Source organism: Rousettus aegyptiacus, unplaced genomic scaffold (assembly GCF_014176215.1).
Source record: "Rousettus aegyptiacus isolate mRouAeg1 unplaced genomic scaffold, mRouAeg1.p scaffold_m13_p_7, whole genome shotgun sequence".
Classification (NCBI taxonomy): Eukaryota; Metazoa; Chordata; class Mammalia; order Chiroptera; family Pteropodidae; genus Rousettus; species Rousettus aegyptiacus.
In genome coordinates, this window is record NW_023416310.1 from 75,131,716 (window position 1) to 75,149,565 (window position 17,850).

General features: G+C 47.4%; 1 protein-coding gene across 7 annotated transcripts in view; it reads left to right on the top strand.

Annotated features, from left to right (window-relative positions):
• The window catches only part of FBXW11 (F-box and WD repeat domain containing 11), a 94,214-nt gene extending 78,507 nt beyond the window's left edge, over window positions 1-15,707 (top strand). For all 7 annotated transcript variants that reach the window (XM_016145091.2, XM_016145089.2, XM_036224188.1 and 4 more), the window contains 7 exons: window positions 811-929; window positions 2,482-2,731; window positions 5,042-5,160; window positions 6,944-7,054; window positions 7,909-7,987; window positions 8,396-8,579; window positions 13,205-15,707. In XM_016145091.2, coding sequence (XP_016000577.1) covers window positions 811-929; window positions 2,482-2,731; window positions 5,042-5,160; window positions 6,944-7,054; window positions 7,909-7,987; window positions 8,396-8,557 — 840 coding nt within the window. In that variant the 3' untranslated portion in view covers window positions 8,558-8,579; window positions 13,205-15,707. The remainder of the gene's footprint in view (window positions 1-810; window positions 930-2,481; window positions 2,732-5,041; window positions 5,161-6,943; window positions 7,055-7,908; window positions 7,988-8,395; window positions 8,580-13,204) is intronic.
• Window positions 15,708-17,850: the final 2,143 nt, after the last annotated feature.

The following is a 17,850-nucleotide window of genomic DNA, read 5'->3' on the forward strand; positions in this document are numbered from 1 at the left end:
CTAAGCCCTGCATTAGCCCTTGATCACTAATCAGTCTTTCAAAATCGCTGTTCTTCTACTAGGTCAGAAATATAAAGGCAAGCCTTGCTATTTTATAGAAAGTTACTTGAACATCTATAGCTCTTAAAATGTCTTGGCCATTTGCAGTTAATCTTAGGGACACTGCAAATTATGACACCGTTTTACAAGGGAAGAGACAGATCCACAGGATCTATTTTTAACCATCATAAGAAGGAAGAAAAAGAGCACTCGGTACAAACGCAACTATTATCAACATTTTACTTCGTTTTGATCCATTTTTTCATTTTTAAAATGAACATAGTAATTATGTCATTATATAGACAACTTTTATTATGATTTTTAAAAAGCAATTCAAACTATTATGTTTTCTCATTAAAAACTTCATAACTTACACTGAAATTTTTCAGAACCATTGAACATTTTCATTTTTAAAATTTTGTAAGCAAACAGAATGGGTTATGGGGTGTGCATCTTTAAATGCTCTTCATGGATATTGTCACATTGTTTTCAAGAGGGTGAGCCGACTCTTCATAGAGTTTATTTTAAAATTCCCTTCATAAGGCTGTTAGGTACAATGAGTACAGTCGTTAGAGGGACAAAGTAAACAAAATAGTACATCCCTTCTAGAAGTTACTCAGTATCGCCTCTTATCATTTCTCACCTGTTTGATCTTTAACTCTCTTATTTACTATGACAGGTTTGTTTTATTTTACGATTCAGGAAATAAGGTGAGACAAACATTTATCATTTTGTCTAAATCACTGTTTGTGGTTGATCTTGTCTTCATAGATCTGGGATAAAACCAGCTTGGAATGTTTGAAAGTGTTAACGGGGCACACTGGCTCTGTCCTTTGTCTCCAGTATGATGAACGTGTCATTGTGACGGGCTCATCAGACTCGACAGTGAGGTGAGTGATTTGGCGTCACGGGTCCGAGCTCGTACCTTCCGCGAGGAGATGGAGATTCGTACCATCGCCTGTGATGAGCACACACACTCTGCATGGCATTTCGAACGCTGTATCAGAACCGCTTTAGGCGCGGGCGCCTTGGAGCTGAGTGTGGGAAAGCTAACTTGGTTTCGGTCCTCTTCCCGTCTCCACGTGTGCAGAGGTGGCCACCGGCTTTGCTGCAGAAGCACACTGCCCGGTGTTGGGCTGGCTCCGTCCTCCTGGGAGACTGTGGCCCGGAGCAGCGGGGAGGAAGGCAGGTGTCCCAGGAGCGTGGAGGGCGGTCACCCACACGTGCCGAAGGGACCAGAAGTGGTGGTTTGCAGAACCTTTTGAGGGGGCCCAGAGAGAGTGCTGGATGTTTTGTAGAACATTATCCTATTGAATTCTCACATCAACCTGTCTTGGGACATAGATATCGTCTTTTTTTCCTAGATGTATTAGGAAACCAGGATCAGAGAGGTTAAGTGATTTGCTCAGTCCCGGGGTTGATTTTGGACCTCGAATTTGTGTCCTGCACGACTGTCCTCGCGTATCGTGTAGCCCGTCCAGTGATGGAGGCCCCGGCTTCCAGGTGCCGCCGTGGAGCGGCGTGCTGCAGTGGAAGCGGCCGGAGTCAGCGGTGCGGGTTGGAAGTTGAAAGGGTAGAAGGGAAACGTTACGGGGCCACTCCTAAAGCACTGGGCACACCGCCCGGGTGGCTTTGCAGCCCAGTGTGGCGAGGACTGGGTCTGGGCCTGGAGACCGAGCAGCAGAGGCTTGCTGGCCTGCTGGGCGCGGGGAAGGACGCGGCGGCCCTTGGCCAAGTCAGGCTGGGAGAGCATGGTTTCGCGGGCACACCTCGGGCTGGCGTAGGCGCCAGCACCTTCCCCCTGACTCGGTGCCTCCCGGCCACCTCTGCCGTAGACCACGCCTGAGTCTGGCCTCTGCTCTGCGTGCGCTTGTCCTCTTAGGAGAATGGGGTTGCAGAGGAGCTATGACAAAACGCTGCCCCAGCGCCCGCATGTCCCGGGCGGAGCAGTCGGAAGACACGGGCTCTGTCGGGTAAATAGATGGGCGTGGGGGCTGCCGAGACCTCACTCACCATCCACAGGTTCAGAGGCCCCGCCGATCACAAAGAGCCTCAAGCTGGCGACTGTCCTCAGCTCCCCAGCCACAGGTCTCCTTCTCCGTCTTGCCAGACTCGCCGCAAAGCCCACTTACTTGAAGAATCACTTTTCATACCATCAACACAAACCTGCAAACACGACCCCTGAGTACCTGACGATGACTAATAAACCTAAATCTGGGCAGACCCAGAACTGGCCTTCTTTTTTGAAACCATCTCAGCGAATACAGGTTCCTCTTAGGCATGGACTTAGGTGTCAGGTCCCAGTCACCAAAGACGAGTGAGCACCTCGGCTCCTGGCTCCCCGGCCTACTGCTGAGGGGGGCCCCGGGGCGCAGGCTCCGTGCAGAGGCTGTTCCCGGTGGCCTCTGTCAGTCAGCCTTGGGCTTTTCCGCTCTCGTCTAGGGTCTGGGACGTGAACACGGGCGAAGTTCTGAACACGCTGATCCACCACAACGAGGCCGTGCTGCACTTGCGCTTCAGCAACGGGCTGATGGTGACCTGCTCCAAGGACCGCTCCATCGCCGTGTGGGACATGGCTTCCGCCACCGATATCACTCTGCGCCGCGTCTTGGTCGGCCACCGCGCCGCTGTCAATGTGGTGGACTTCGATGATAAGTACATTGTGTCTGCCTCTGGTGACAGAACCATCAAAGTAAGTCTCTCTGCAGTCATAACGCTGCTTGCTTCTGCCCCTTAGCACGGAAAGAGATCGAGGAGGCTTATGCCAAACCTGGTACCTGGCCAGGTTTTTATCTCTTCCATCCCATTTTACATGCTTCTAGAATTATACACAAGGACGGAGAAAAGGGCCCTGGGACCAGGATCGAGAACGGTCGTCTGTTTCATGAAGTGACATTATCCATGACCTTTTTAAGGAGACGAGAACTAACCTGCTGAGCGCGTCGCATGTGCCAGGGGCTTGTGCATTCTCACCTCGCCTTCTGGCACTCCATCTTGCAGACGTGGCTCAGAGCGCAGAGCCGTGCTCCATGGAGACCATGCAGTGAGCCAGGTTGAGTCATGGACCCTGGGCTGGGTGCTGGAGATGTGATGATGAATAACACACGTCCCCAACACGTGGTGGGAGCCTGATGTGTGACAGGCAGTCGGAGTCTCAAGTGGTCCGTAGGATGTGGTCAGTGCAGTTCTGATTCCAAAGTCCATGTTAATTTTTAAAATTTTAGCCTTTTTAAATTTTTATAACAGCTTTATTGAGATATAATTTGCACACCATAAGATTCGCCATTTTAAAGCTCACAGTTCACTTTTTCTTTAGCATGTTCACACACTGTGTATAACCGTCAATAGTTCCAGAATATTCTCATCTCCCTCCAAAAAACCTCATGCCCGTTAGTAGTCGACCCTTATTTTCTCCCCAGGGCCGACAGTCATTAATCTCCCTCCAGCTGTGGACTCGCGTGTGCTCGACGTTTTGTATAAATGGCGTCATGCGACTTGTGGCCTTTCGTGTCTGGCCTCTTCCGCTTGGTTTTCGGGCTCATTCGTGTACATCGTAGCTCGGATCAGTGCTTCGTTCCTTCTAATGACTGAGTGAAAGTCCAGTGGGTAGATGTGCCACATTTCACTTATCCATTTATCAGTTGGTGGCTATGTTGGTGGTTTACACTTTTACTCTTTTATGAGTGACCACCATAAACATTTGTGTGGGTATATTATATATTTTCAGTCCTCCTGGGATGGTAGCTCTGTGCTTAACATTTTGGGAAACTGCCAAACTGTTTTCCAGAGTGGTTACAGCATTTTACAGTCCCACCAGCAAATGTGAGCATTTGAACATGGATCAAAAAACCCTCTTTTTATGACCAGCACTAGACAGCATTCTAGTATCTCACCCCACAGGTCTAGGTAGCATCGAACTTCAGACTGGTTGGTCTTAAAGCTGAACAACTGGGATTTGTATGTGGTAATTTGCTCTCCACTCAGTCACCCAGTTGTTACAAGCCTAGTACCTGGAAGTCAAGAAGGTTTGGTCTTTATTACGTAACAGCTGTTGCATAATATTGGCCTGGAGGATTTCTCCATGTCCTTGTCGATACTTGTTAGTGTCTTGCCTTTTTGGTATGACCATCCTAGCGGTTGTGCAGTGACATCTCGGCTACTTTTTCTTTCTACTTCCTAATGACGGCAAGCACCTTATTGGCCATTACCAAGTTCTCTTGTTGTTCGTGCTTTTGTTGTCATGTCTAAGAAACCAGTGCCTTAATCCAAGTTCACAAAGGTTCATTCCTATTTCCCTAAGAGTTTTATAGTTTCAGATCTTACATTTAGGTCTATGATCAATTTCGAATTAAATTTTTATACATAGGTTTGAGGTAAGGTAAGGGTTTAACTTCATTCTTTCGCATGTGGACCTCTAGTTTTCCCATTCAACTACAAATGCAGCTACTAAGTAATTCAGGGCACTTGTTGCCTTGCATCTTACCTGGCTTGTAATGCATTAGGTGTCTGTGAGCATCTAAGTTTTGCAAATGGTTTCACGAAAGAGGGATTATTTATCCCGCATTCATAATGTTAGGAGTGATGTGTCAGAACAAATGGAGCTTCAGGATACGAGGCTGAAGAGAGGAGGGTGCGAAAGGTGAGGCTTTTCACATCAGTTACGTCGGCTTTGACGTGTCCGCTGGCCCAGACTCCTCCCTGTGGGCAAACGAATGTCCGAGCCATGCCGAGATGTTCTCTGTGTGAAGATCTCAAGCGTTGGAGACTTCACAGCTTCCCTCTGTGTTTCGTTCCAGTTTTGTCACCCAGCAGCCAAGAAAATTCGATGCTGTCCAATCTGGCCCCCGAGCCTGCCACTCATTTTTTATAATCAAGTATTTTGATCAGTCTTAGAAGATCTGCTTTTTGTGGTTGTTGTTGTTGTTGTTGTTTTAAGTATATTGTAAGAGGGCTTTTCTGCATCTGCATCCATTCTTAAAAATATTGCTGATTTGCTCTACAGGTCTGGAGCACGAGCACCTGTGAATTTGTCCGCACGCTGAACGGGCACAAGCGAGGCATCGCCTGTCTCCAGTACAGGGACCGGCTGGTCGTTAGTGGGTCCTCAGATAATACCATCAGGTGAGTCGCAGTTGGTGTGCGGACAGAGCAGGCCGACCGAGGTTTGCCCGGTCCTAATGCTCAACAGACGCGGCCTCTTTGGGGATGCTTCAGATGAGAAAACTTAGGTAACGTTTATTAGTCTGTTCGGCTCTGCACACTAAAGTGGGGAAACTGTGTGCCCTGGGTGTTCCTCCTAGATTCTCCCATATGCACGGTTTTCTTACCTCAGCTCCGCCCATGGTCACTTAATGCCAGAACACTCCAGAACAGGGCACGCGCCAGCCCTCCAGCCGGGCCCTGCTTTCTCTGCCTGTGAGCACCTGCCTCTCTCCCTAACACGTGGGGTTGGGGTGACTTTATCTGTCCCTCCCAAGACTCTTCTTTGGTCATTTATTTTATTTCCTTTTTTTCTTCCTAGCACTCACTGTCCTTCCTGTCTCATAAATATAACTATCCTTAAACACTATGTATCTCATTAAGAACTTGCCTTAATTATCTAATTATCCCAAGTTATTTTTCTACTGTTCCAATATATGCTAGTAATGTTTTTGTAACCAAATTGTCTACCATTTGGGAAAAATAAAGATTGGGCTCGATCATTTCAGAAAAGGAGGGAGGGAGGGTAGGAGGAAGGAGGGAAAGCCGCTATAACTGCTACAAGTTTTATCATCTTTTTAAGATATGAAGGTTCAATACTGGAATCTTGATCTCTTGTATTCACCATGCTTTGTATTACTTAGTACTTCAGCAGTAAACAGTCCTTCACCTCCTCACTGTGATCGCTGAGGTTTTAGGATATAATGTGTATTGCGCTCCAGAGCCGCTCTGGAGCCCGTGGCAGTGCTGGATGGCCGTCCACGGCGCGTGAGAGAAGCCGTCGTCACTGGCACTGGTGTGCAGGCTGGCCGAGAGTGGCCGTGGTGCGCCATTCGTTAGGGGTGTGTGGTAGGAGTTACGGTGCCGAGGCTAAGGAGAAGTCATCACAGAGTTTGCTGTTTTACGCATGTTAGTTTTCTGGGATGTCTTTTTGCAAATAATTTAGAAAAATCAATAATGGGGAAAAAAATCTTTATTTCCAGAATTGTTATATAAATGATAGAGAAGGGTCTGGATGTCGTCAATGGGTTTATATTTCCAAGACACTGCATATACATAATGAGTCTCCCACTCCGACCTTGCAGACTGGACAGCCGCAGTGTGCAGTGTATATCTAGGAAGGGGAGGGGGTCCCTAAGCCTCATCAGGAGAGGGAGACTCCCATGCTGGTTCTGACATCAGGGGGCCTCGTGTGGCCTGCAGGCGGACGTCTAGCCTCTGGCTGTATGTCCCTCCCACCCCCTCGCCCCAACCCCAACGCACATGCGTTTCCTCCTTTACTGCCTGCAATTTCTATGCCACCCCTGTCCCCAGCCAAAGAAGTCCTTCTGAGATAATTTGGCAACATGGTTTCATCAACTCAGACATCGAGACTGTCAAGAAACAAAACATAATTGAAGTTTCCCATTTGTTGACCTGTTTACATAGTAATGCAGGCATGTGATTTTAAAAAGTTCAAACTGTATGACAGGAAATACAATGAAAAGTAAGGCTTCCTCCCAAGTTAGTGCTTAAAAACACAAATGGCATAAATGTACACACACACATATATATATCTTTGTATGTGCACAGTGTGGTCTGGGAGTGAGCCAGAAATAGAGAATTCCAGAATAATGGAGAGCACGTATGGGACAGGTGTGAAGAACTCGAGGCCGGGGGATCCGGTGCGAGGAGCCGTTGTTACTCAGGTCCGCTTTCGTTCCAGGCTGTGGGATATCGAATGCGGCGCCTGTTTAAGAGTTCTAGAGGGGCATGAAGAGTTGGTCCGGTGCATCCGGTTTGACAACAAGAGGATTGTCAGCGGGGCCTATGACGGGTGTGTATCCCATGCGTTCAAACGCACTGCCGTGACCGCGTCAGGAGGGACTAGACGGTGCTGCGTGTCGAGCAGCTGTGTGTGCCAGGCCCCGTGCCAGGCACTCCCCACGCGATGGCGGGGGCCAGGTGTTGCTATGCCACACAGGCCGGAAAGATGAGCTGTCTTGTCCCAAATCCCACCGGAGCGGAGCCTCCTAAACTTAGGTTTTGACCGTTATCGTAAACTTTGGGAGTAGCTTAGGCTGTGTTTGCCTTAGTTTAACCCTTAAACCAGGGCTAAACTCATTGCATGAGTTCAATGATAAATTTTTTTTCACGCTTTTGGTGAATTAAACAAGTCATCTTTTAAAAGCCTCACAACTTTTTAAACGAGCAAACAGCAACGAAAACCTTTCAAGGTGACCTTGTGCATGCACTTCACAAATGGGTTAGCTGGCCTGTTCGCACCCCTATTATTAACTTTCAGCATTGGCTTAGTTTGGAGAAAGGCATCCTTGGAATGTCACAGAGCCCTAGCTTCTGTCAGTAGCACCTAGTCAGCTCTGGGGAGCCCGCGATTAATGCATTTGGTGACATAGATTATCAAGTCGGGAATTGAATTTAGATAACCTGAAGTTGTTTTCTCGTCTCCTCTAAAATAGTACATCTTCACAACTTCAGCAATTCTGAGTGTAAGTCCTTGTTTTTCCAAAATTGAGTGTAATGGCTTAAATAACTTGTAAAAATGCAAGCCTGTTCCTCGTTAACTTTTATCTTAGGCAGTTCAGACGCACTCTTTTGTGGCAAGGAAGCGCTCGACGATATTTAAAATGGGAGCTTTTCTGCTCATCGCCGTCTCGTTTTCCTTCCTAGGAAAATTAAAGTTTGGGACTTGCAAGCTGCCCTCGACCCTCGCGCCCCAGCCAGCACACTGTGTTTGCGCACGTTGGTGGTATGTGACCTGTTGAGACGGGAGGTGGTTCCCCGCGCCGGCAGGTGGCCCCCTGCAGATGCGCCTGTCTGAGTGTGGTATGGGAGGCTGTCAGAGAAGCGCACTGCCCTGTCCCTTTGGTTTAGCCGGAGTAGAGAACTTCCGGCGTTTATGCGGCTGCGAGCCGTGTCCTGAGGCCTGTCACACAGCCCACGGCGAGGGCAGGCCTCCCTTACAGGTGGGCACAGGGGTTCCTTCGGTGGGTTTGGGGGGGTTCGTCCTGTGTGGAGGGCGAAGCGCCGTGGGCCCTGCGGAGTCGCAGAGGAGTCTGGGGCCGGTGGCTGCGCTCCCAGCCTGGGCCAGACCCCAGTGGGGAGGCAGAGCGGCTGCGACGGTCCGGTTTCCTCATCAAGCCGTTCTGTTTCGCAGGAACATTCTGGACGCGTGTTCCGGCTACAGTTTGATGAATTTCAGATCATCAGCAGCTCTCACGATGACACTATTTTGATTTGGGATTTCTTAAATGTGCCTCCCAGCGCCCAGAACGAGACCCGCTCTCCCTCCAGGACATACACTTACATCTCCAGATAACAGTCTGCACTTCCCCGTTCTGGTGAGTACTTCCCCTGCGTCTGATTCCGCTGACGGAGCTCACCTTTTCTTTGGGGACGGTTTGTGACCTGGTTTCTTTCTCAGTGATGGGAACCCGGACGGTTAGTCTCTATTAGATGCCTCAGCTTGACAGGTTCTGGTACAAGGCTGTAGGTATCTTCACAGTCTCATCAAAATGAGAGCTCAGTTGGAATCCTGCGTATCGTGGGTTTTCGTACTGGCAGACAACTTGTTTCCTGTTTTTAAAAACTTCCTAAATGGTTTCCTTGTCATACCAGTGTAACATCAGTAAAGTCCCTCAGATTCTGTTTTGGGGTACAAGAATCTCCTTGTTCCCTTTTATTCCTGCTCTTCAGTTCTTTTTTTTTTTTTAATCATCATCAACCAAACATTCAAAATTACCTTCTCCCCCATCACAATTCACCAACCATTAGTGTTTGTTAGAAGAGGACTCAAAGAAGGGTGTTTGTTGAGAGAGCTCCTAAAGCCTGTTCCTGATTTATTAGACACAGCAGGTTCTGGAAGCAAATCCCTTGCTCAGACTGCAGGACAGCTTAGAGCTGTTAGAACCACCGGCGATGGCCGTGTTCTGATGACTAGCGGGGTCCAGCCCTGGGAATGAGAAGACTTAGCTGCCTGTGTCCTAGGAACTGACGGCCCTGATGATCTGAAAGCCATGTTCCGACTCTGAGAATTTTGCAAGGGGCCCAGTATATTCTGTCTGTGCGCATTTAACTCTGTAGAGTGAATATGTTTGCACCTATTTGTTCTACTACGTGTGTGTGGGGGGGGGGGAAAGACTGGCTAATAAAATCCATTTTTATTTAAAAGCATTACTCAGTGCTTAGTGGCTTTTTAGCATTATATATTTTTCCTGTACATTGAATATTAGAAATGTAAGGATAGTTGGTGTGCAGAATTGTGAGGATTTCTTTTTTAATGAAAAGATAGAGAGCGACTGCCTGATTTTTCGCTTACTGCAGCAAGCTAAGAGTGTTTTACAATTTAAAATATTTGAAAACATTAAAAGAATAACATTTCATGACATGTGGAAATTACGTGAAATTTAAATTCCAGTGTCCATCGATAAAGTTTTATTGGAACACGGCCACGTTCATTTGTTTAAGTATTGTCTGTGGGTGTTTTCATGCTTTGGGAGCAGAGCTGCGTAGTTGCAGTGGAGACTGTATGGCCTGCAACATCTAAAATGTTTACTTTCTGGCCCTTTCAAGAAAAAATGTGCTGACCTCTGGCTTGCCCCTGTCTATTAGTAACAAACCAAGGGTCTGCATCGGGAATGGCAGTTTTTTCTTCATGTCAGTCAGTTTTATCAGCAGTGACTGGCCAGTGTCTGCCTTTGGAAGGATTCTGGGATCCCATGTGGACCCAGAAGACAAGAGCACCATGAAGAGCTGGGTGTAGGAGGCGAGCCCCGGCAGCGACCTGCAAGCCGCATTTATAGTTGCTGTTCTCTGGTCTTCAGTGTGTTCATACTGCCTCGTAGATAAGGACCATCTTCCTTGCTGCTTTCTCTCTGGATATATTCTTCATAACTGTTGAAAAGTCTATGTGACAGAATTTTTACATTTATTGAATAGAGTCTTAAAATAGACATTATAAGGAATTATAGAGGAAGAAGGCAAGGATCTCTTGAATGATCGCCCCTTCCTGCCTCAGCCACCTTTCCCCAAAAGCCTAAAGGAGATATAGGGAAGGAGGAATGGACCCAAATGGAAACTGGTTTCCCTCCTGGTCCGTCGTCTTCCTCTTCAGCCAGCTCTCCTCCGTCTTGCCGCCAGCGCGGGTCATCGTAGCGCTCTCTCCTCGCTGGCCCCTGCCGTCTGCAGGGCCAAGATCCAGCCTCTTGGGCTGGCTGGCAGGAGTTTCAGTATCCAGCTGTCACCTCCCATGCTCACCGCCACCGCTTCCCCACCCCCCTCGACCCCTTCCCAGTCTCCCATCCTTCCCGCTCGAAAGTGCAGTGCTCTAACCAGACGGAGTTCTGTCGGATTGCTTTAATTACGTTTTAGTGGGGCAGACTCCACACCCCCACTTGCTTATGCTGTTATGGCTTCGTAAGCACCCCTCCCCCCCCCACACATGCACACACAGACACTGCCACCCCCTTCCTCTGAGTTCCTTTACTGTTTGGTGTCGAAACGGTTTGCATGCCGTCTGACAAGGCCGTGGAGCCCGTTGTCTCGTAGAGTGCCTCGTGTCTCGCGAACACTGCTGGTGTTCGTTGGGCAGGTGGCACTCGGGGCATAAGGGGCGTATTTGCGCTCTTTTATTTAGGTCTGCAGTTTCTGTTGAGCAGCGCTTTGCAGTTCTCAGTGTAGGAGCCTTGCGCATCTTCTGTTAAATGCATTCCGTCCTCAGCTCTCTGTTGTCTCAGCCAAGCGTTGCCCTCTGTGCGTTGCGCTGGCTGCAGCTGCGTCTGCTCGTAGTTTCTCACGTGAGAGACGCACGGAAAACGGGGACACAGACCCCTGCGGCTGGAGCGGCGCGGTGGGACGGAGAGGCTCGGGGGAGTAGGGGGGTCAGAACGAGTCCCCTGGTGTCTTTGATATGTGTTTGAAGAGGCGCAGGATACAATTCAAGACGTCCACAGTACGTTTGTCCGCCTCCTGGCGCACCGAATAGAGGAGCTGGAGGAATGTTCACAAATGGGGCAGCTTTTACATGCTGCTTCCGAGGGCCCTGCAACAGGACTGCTCGGTTGGGGGCTGAGAGTGATGACACCAGCGCCGGGTCGTGGGCTGCGGAGGGCGGGGGGCCGGCGTCCCCGGAGAACAGGTGCGCGGTTACGATCCCCCGTCACGGTCAGCGGGAAGGCCCCCCTGCTTCTCCAGCAGCACAGGTAGCGAAACCTCACAGGTGTTTGTCTCTTCAAAGGGAATTACTTTTGACAGCCTTGGCAGTCGGCTTTATAGATTCTGTTGCTCTTTTCCAAATTCTTTTCATCGATTTTAACATGAAAAAAATTATCGCCATGTGATACTGTAAGATTTATGCATAAGAAACACTACCCTAATGATGATTTAATCTTGCAGTAAAATATTCACCCCTAAAATAGGAAATTAGGGGGAAAAGATAAGCCGAAAGAAGAAAATAAACTCTTCATGGTTCACCATTGCTAACTGCTTTGCAGATGCCCTTTCAAGCATTTAAAAATATGGTTGATAACTGCACATGTTTTAAAATGCCTTTTTCCCCTCTTTGTCGTGAAATTGCTGCATGTTAATAATGTCGGTGTTTGCCTAAATTGTCCTTAAGGACAAAATAACATTTGATTGACTATGTCCCGTTGCTATATATTTGTGTCTCCTCCGGCCTTTAGCTATTAGAAAACACATTACAGATTTGCTTTTTAGTTTAATCGTTGCCCAACCCTTTATACCTCTGGCTAGAATTCTGGAAATGTCTAGAGTGTCTGGGTTAAAGGTGTGACATTTAAGGACTTCTGATACCTAGAATCATGTTGCCCTCCAGAAGCGTTAAATCAGCTTACATCCCCCACCAGCAGCTTATCTCTGGGTGTTTGTACTTTAAAAATAATTCAGGTGCTCTTAAGTATCCGTCATGGGAAAGCAGTGGCGAATGAAATGGAATCTTTCTTGAATTCATTGAGAGGGCTTTTTTGGAATCTTGATCTTTATGAGAATTGACCATCTCTTAGGAGAGTTGCCTTTTAAAAAGCACACAAGCTTTAAAAAAAATCCCTCCCCACTCCTCCCCTCTGACCTAAAGGTGACTTTTAGATCCGCTAGGTCAATAATTTAGTGCAAGTAGTTGGAAAGGGTTGTAACGCATTCGCGATTGTGAAATCATTTTAATGGAATTTGACGCTGTTTTGATGAAATTTAGAGTAGAAAATGTCCGCGCACATTGTACATAGTAATGATAAGTGTTGTGCATGAATGTTCTGCTTACTTGTGCGGGCATGCATGTATTATATTTGCATACATGGGTGAATGTAGAGGTTGTGATTGAAATGTGTACCTGACTCAGAGTCATGGTCCAAAAAATATGGACCTTTCAGTAGTCTTTATTTTCTACCCTGTGTTGTCCTTTTATTGATAATTTATTTCAAAAAGAAGTAGCTTTTGATGACTAGCATTCTATTTAGCATGGACACTTTATTTACTAGCTTTTCGTGTTTTTATTTCACAATGATGAGTGATCTCAGGAGAATATGAGATGGACCATCACTGGTTCTGGGTGTCATAAATTTTGCTAAATATAAAACTTGACATTAAGCATGTTTAGTCGCATGCTTAGTTTTGGGCTAAGGCAGTAGGTTGGTTGTAGGGTCAGGCACTGGTCTGACCCAGCTCCCTGTCTCAGTGACTGGCGCTTTGAGCTGAGCCTTCGTTGTCTCGTTCGTGATGCGAATCTAATAGCTTCTACCTCATAAGATGGTTGTGAAGTGTAAATAAAATGATGCCTGGTAATGCACTGCACTCAAAACAACGCGAAGCTTCTGGTTTTGACGCCGCTTATTTGAAAACCAGTGTATGTTACGTGTGCTCCGGTGCACGGCCGTGGACGGGCTGTGGCGTGTACCCCCATGCCTAACCGGAACATCCATCCGTGCTCCCTCTGATTTTGTTTGTTTCTCCCCAGGGGTTTCCTAGTCTTGAACTACTGGCTACATGGCTACCAAATGCCTAAGGGAGTTCTTCACGGCTGAGTTATGAAGCTGGAATTGGTTCTAGACGCTGGGTAGATGCGAAGCAGCCTAACTCTTCAAGTACTGACCTTTCTCACTTCCGATTCCAGCCTCCACTTTGAGAAGGATACCTTAGCTTCACTGACTTCAAGTAGGACAGAAGCCCATTTTCTCCCCCCATCAGTGAAAAAAATCTAATGCTTCAAGTGTAAATTGTCCATATAAAAGGAACGGACGGTCTGTCAGAAGTAAATCAACAGTCAAGAGAAGACTTGGCCTCTAATTTATATCGCTTTGCACTTTGGTCTGATGTTAAGAAGCAGCATTCTTCGGTGGAACCTGGGGTGCCAAACACCTACCCAGAACGTCCAGGGCTTTCCTTTGGGAAGTTAGCATTCTCCTTTAGACTGTCCACGTCTTTCTGAATTCTGACTCGTATTAAGAACATGTTGGACAATGGAAAAATTTCTCTGGATTGTTTTAGTAATATTTTTGGATTACACTTCCCTTCTGTATCATTTCTTTTAATTTAAAGAACTGTAAGCAAGGTTATATTATCTCCTAACAGGTAATATAGCTTTTTTATTAACTGTTCTCTGTACCCCACCCATCTCCTGATATTCGGTAGAGTAACACCTTTACACATGTGCTTGCCTCCTAATTTAAAATACTGTATCCGCATGTAGATATAATGTACATAACAGTTTAACCTCAAGGTTGCTGGAGTCGGGGCCCCGGGCCTGAGACACTAATGCAGAGTGTGTTTGCACTCAGCCGCGGGCCGGGCTCAAGAATCAATGGCAGGGTTGCCGTGGATGACCGAGAACCCTTCCTGCAGTATTCATACGGTGTTTTTATTTTGTCATTGTCATCGTGTGTGTGTGGTGAGTGTTTTTAATGGGAATCTTGTTTTCAAATGTAATCTCTAAAGCTTAACACAGAATGTTTTCTTCGTTGTGCAGTATATACGATGGAGAGGTACCTTAACATTTTTTTGTTCTTTTCCTCATAAGTGCTCCTGCGTCCTAGTGGTCACTTCCCGTAGTATTCGTTTGACTTCACTGTCAAAGTCGTCATTCTGTGCATCAGTAACCTGGGGAGGGAGAACAGCAAGGCGCTGTCGACTGGTTTCCCGGCTCTGGCATTCACGCGTCCTGACCTTGTCGGGGGGCCAGCCGGCCCTGCTTGCATGCCGGAGCCCACGTGCCCGGTCAGGCTGGTTCAGGGGCCCGTGTTGAGCGGGAGGACGCAAAGCCTCAAGCTCACGAATCTCGTCCCCGTCATCTGGCGTCACCGGCTGCTGTGGCCCCAGCAGGTTCTCCGGGCTCCCGCGTGCCGGGCAGCCCGAGGGTGTGACGGGCACCGCCGTGCTGACCGTGCGTGGAAAGGGCCTTGGCCTCCGGCTGGCACTCCTTTCCCCCTGATCAGTATTAGGTTTCAGTTTGCCCCTCGCCATCGTTTCCAAAGATCAAGGAATGTCGATACCATTTTAAAGGACCAATAAGAACCTCCTGTCAATCGAACCTCTTCCCGTGGAGGTGCTCTGTACTACTTAAGGGAGGGTCCCCAGGCTCTGTTTGTCCTTCGCATTGAGAACGGTGTGGGGATCAATGTGCGTGTGTGTGATTCGTTTATTGGGTTGGCTTTCCTTTTCCTTTTTTTTTTTTAAATTCATCCCTCCCTACATGTTACTAAATTTTCTATTTTTGAGAAATTGAGTCTCAAAAGTGTAAAAAAAATATAAGCCTCCATTCGCAAGGTGGGTGCTGTAAGCTGGACAGCAGGTGTGAGAGCGAGGTGGCCGTCGCTGCGAGGCGACTATCACTGCTCTTCCTCCTGCGGCTTCACTAGCAAGCGGGTTAGGAGAGCCCCGGGGGGCGGGGGGCGGAGCGAGAGGCAGTTCCTCTGAATGAATGGACTTTTCGTTGTTGTTTTTGCATGTTTAATATCAGAGTTCTTGTTCCTTGGGAGATCATGGCCTTTGAATATGCACACAACCTTTGAATTGTGCCTACTAAATTATAGCAGGGGACTGGCACCCAAGGAATTCTGACTTTCTGGGATGATCGTAGTAATTCCCAGCCGTACTCTGGACTTTATTTTGCTAACCATAATTGAGCAACTGTAAATTACTGCTATATTAATGTTTTAAAGCACTGGGATAGTCTAATTCTAACTTGTAATTAATTATGTTTGCCAATTATCTGTTTGAAATAAATTTGTGTCTGAACAGCTATTGAAGCTGTTAAATTGTACAGATATTATCCATGACAGCTTTGTACTGTGGAATGTGCTTAATAAAAAACAAAAAGTTGACCTTTGTCCAATAAATTGCTAAGTAATGTCAGTAAATCAAGTATGAGTATCAATGCAGTACATCTAACCTGGCTTCCTGCAGTTGTTACTTCAGCCACTAATTCAAAGCCAATACTCTAATAAAGTGTTGCAATACTCTGATGTGCTGTTCAGAAATTTTTCAGACAAAAAAATATCATGTGCTGTTTGTAATTCAGTGACATACAATTAAAGTTCATAGATTTAAAAAGTCGTCTGCTCTGTAAAGTGACGTTGAAGGCTTCCGGCCTGTGAGAACTCGGTGTGCGATCCCGCCGGCTGTGCCCTGGGGTCTTGTGCGGAAAGCCGACTTGAACTTCAGGAGCTGGGGCCCGCTCAGAAGTCCTCCCAGCAAGGCCGCTTCCCACAGGTACTGTGCTGCGTCACAAGGTACCGCAGAGTGAGAACGTGGCCCTTTACGTGTCCTCAGCGGCGCCCGCATGAGCGGCCCTCTGGTCCTTGGAGAAGGGGGTGGAGGCGCGGACGAGCGCTGGTAGCCACGCCCCCTCGCACCGCGAACGGGAAATTGTGCCGTTTTTCACGTGGGCCGGTTCACGCGTCAGCAGAGAGGTACTGAGGCAGAAGGAATATGGTCAGTATCTGCAGGATTCTGCTCAGGAGTCCTGAGCACCAGCAGGAGTTGTCTGGGTAGCTGGATTTTTCCCTCATTAGTCAACGAATTAGTAACGTGGAATTTGAGGGCGAAATCAGAGTATTCCTATACCGTATTGCCCCCACCCATTTTTCTTGTTAAAAATATTTTAGAAATACATAATATGCATGTGGCTAAGAAAACCAGTTTACAAACCATAAAATGATGGGTGAAAAATGATTCTCCCTTTGGCCGTTGAGCCTCAGTCTCCCCATTCATCGTTGACCAGTTTTTTTGCACATTCTACTGAATAATACTCTGTATAGAGGAGGAGTCTGTGTTGTATACGCGCGTTTATAGATACACAGCTAAATGAATTGCGGGGCATCCTAATGGCGCGTGCGCGCGCACATCATGGCCACCCCACTGCCTTTTCACGTCAGTAGTAACATGCTATTCGTGCTGTGCCGCACCTTTTCCATTAAATATGTAGGTGATCATTCCATGTCAGTACATGGACTTCGGTACCTCATTCTTGCTCAAGGCTGCATAGTATTTGGTTATAAGTATGTATCACAGTTTATTTAGTTCCTTGAGGGTAGAATTTTAGGTGGCTGCCTTTTTTTTTTTTTCCCCCCTATTTTTTTCCACAGGTCTTTCTACCCCTGCCTGTGCTCAGCACAATGAACTGTTGGTGTTCGGGGCGAATCCTCAGCAACGGCAGAATTTCACACTGCTGTGTGGGAAGAATCCCAGGTGTCAGGCTGCATCTTCATTGCCACAGTCTCTCCTGCCCTCACACAGTTAGTCTTCAGTAAACACTAGTTTTTTCCTCCGTTGACAGGTGAGGTGTTACTGCAAGGAATTCACAGCGATGAATGCATCATCTTCTATTAATGATGGAGATGCTAAGAGTGGTTTTGTGGAACTTGGATATGTCATCGGAGACGACGGGTGCTTGGCCACCTCGGCCTGTTTGTTTTCCAGTTACTAAGGAGAAAGGAAGTTGGGCCATCTGGCTGATGCTCCTGTTAGTAATTAGCCGTGTGGCAATACCCCCTTTTGGGTCTTAGCTTTCCCGTTTGTAAAAGGTTTCACTAGTTCAAGCCCTGGAGGGTGCATGACCCACTCTCAGACTCAGTGATGGCAGTCTACATTTTCGAGAAAAGCTGGAGGTCCACATTATAGAGAGACCCACTGTTTATTATTTACGCAATTGCTGGGGCACCAGTTTGCCACTCTGAACTAACGCAGTCTCAAGCATTTTAATAGTGACCTGTTGAAGCATCGTGTCCAGGTTTGAACCTCTGGATCAAGAAGAATGAGTATCAACGGATATGATAAGACGTGTGACCAAGTGACCAGCACACAGTAATCACTCAGTACATGTTTATGAAAAATGACCAAAAAGGGGAGGTGTTTGGAAAGACAAGAGGTGGAGAAGGAAGGAGCCAAGAGCTGGCGGCCGCTGTCTTCAATCACATTTTGAGCGTTCAAACCAGCTTTCTGCCTTTGTGGTGGAATTGAGTTTACAGTAGGTCTAAAATCGACTAGGGCTCTCAGCAGGAGAAAACTGGGAGCTCCAAGATCTCTCAGCTCCAGCTCGTTCATTGCACAAAATTGGGCTAAAACGTCATAAATACCCAAACATCTGTGGGATGACTGACAACCTGA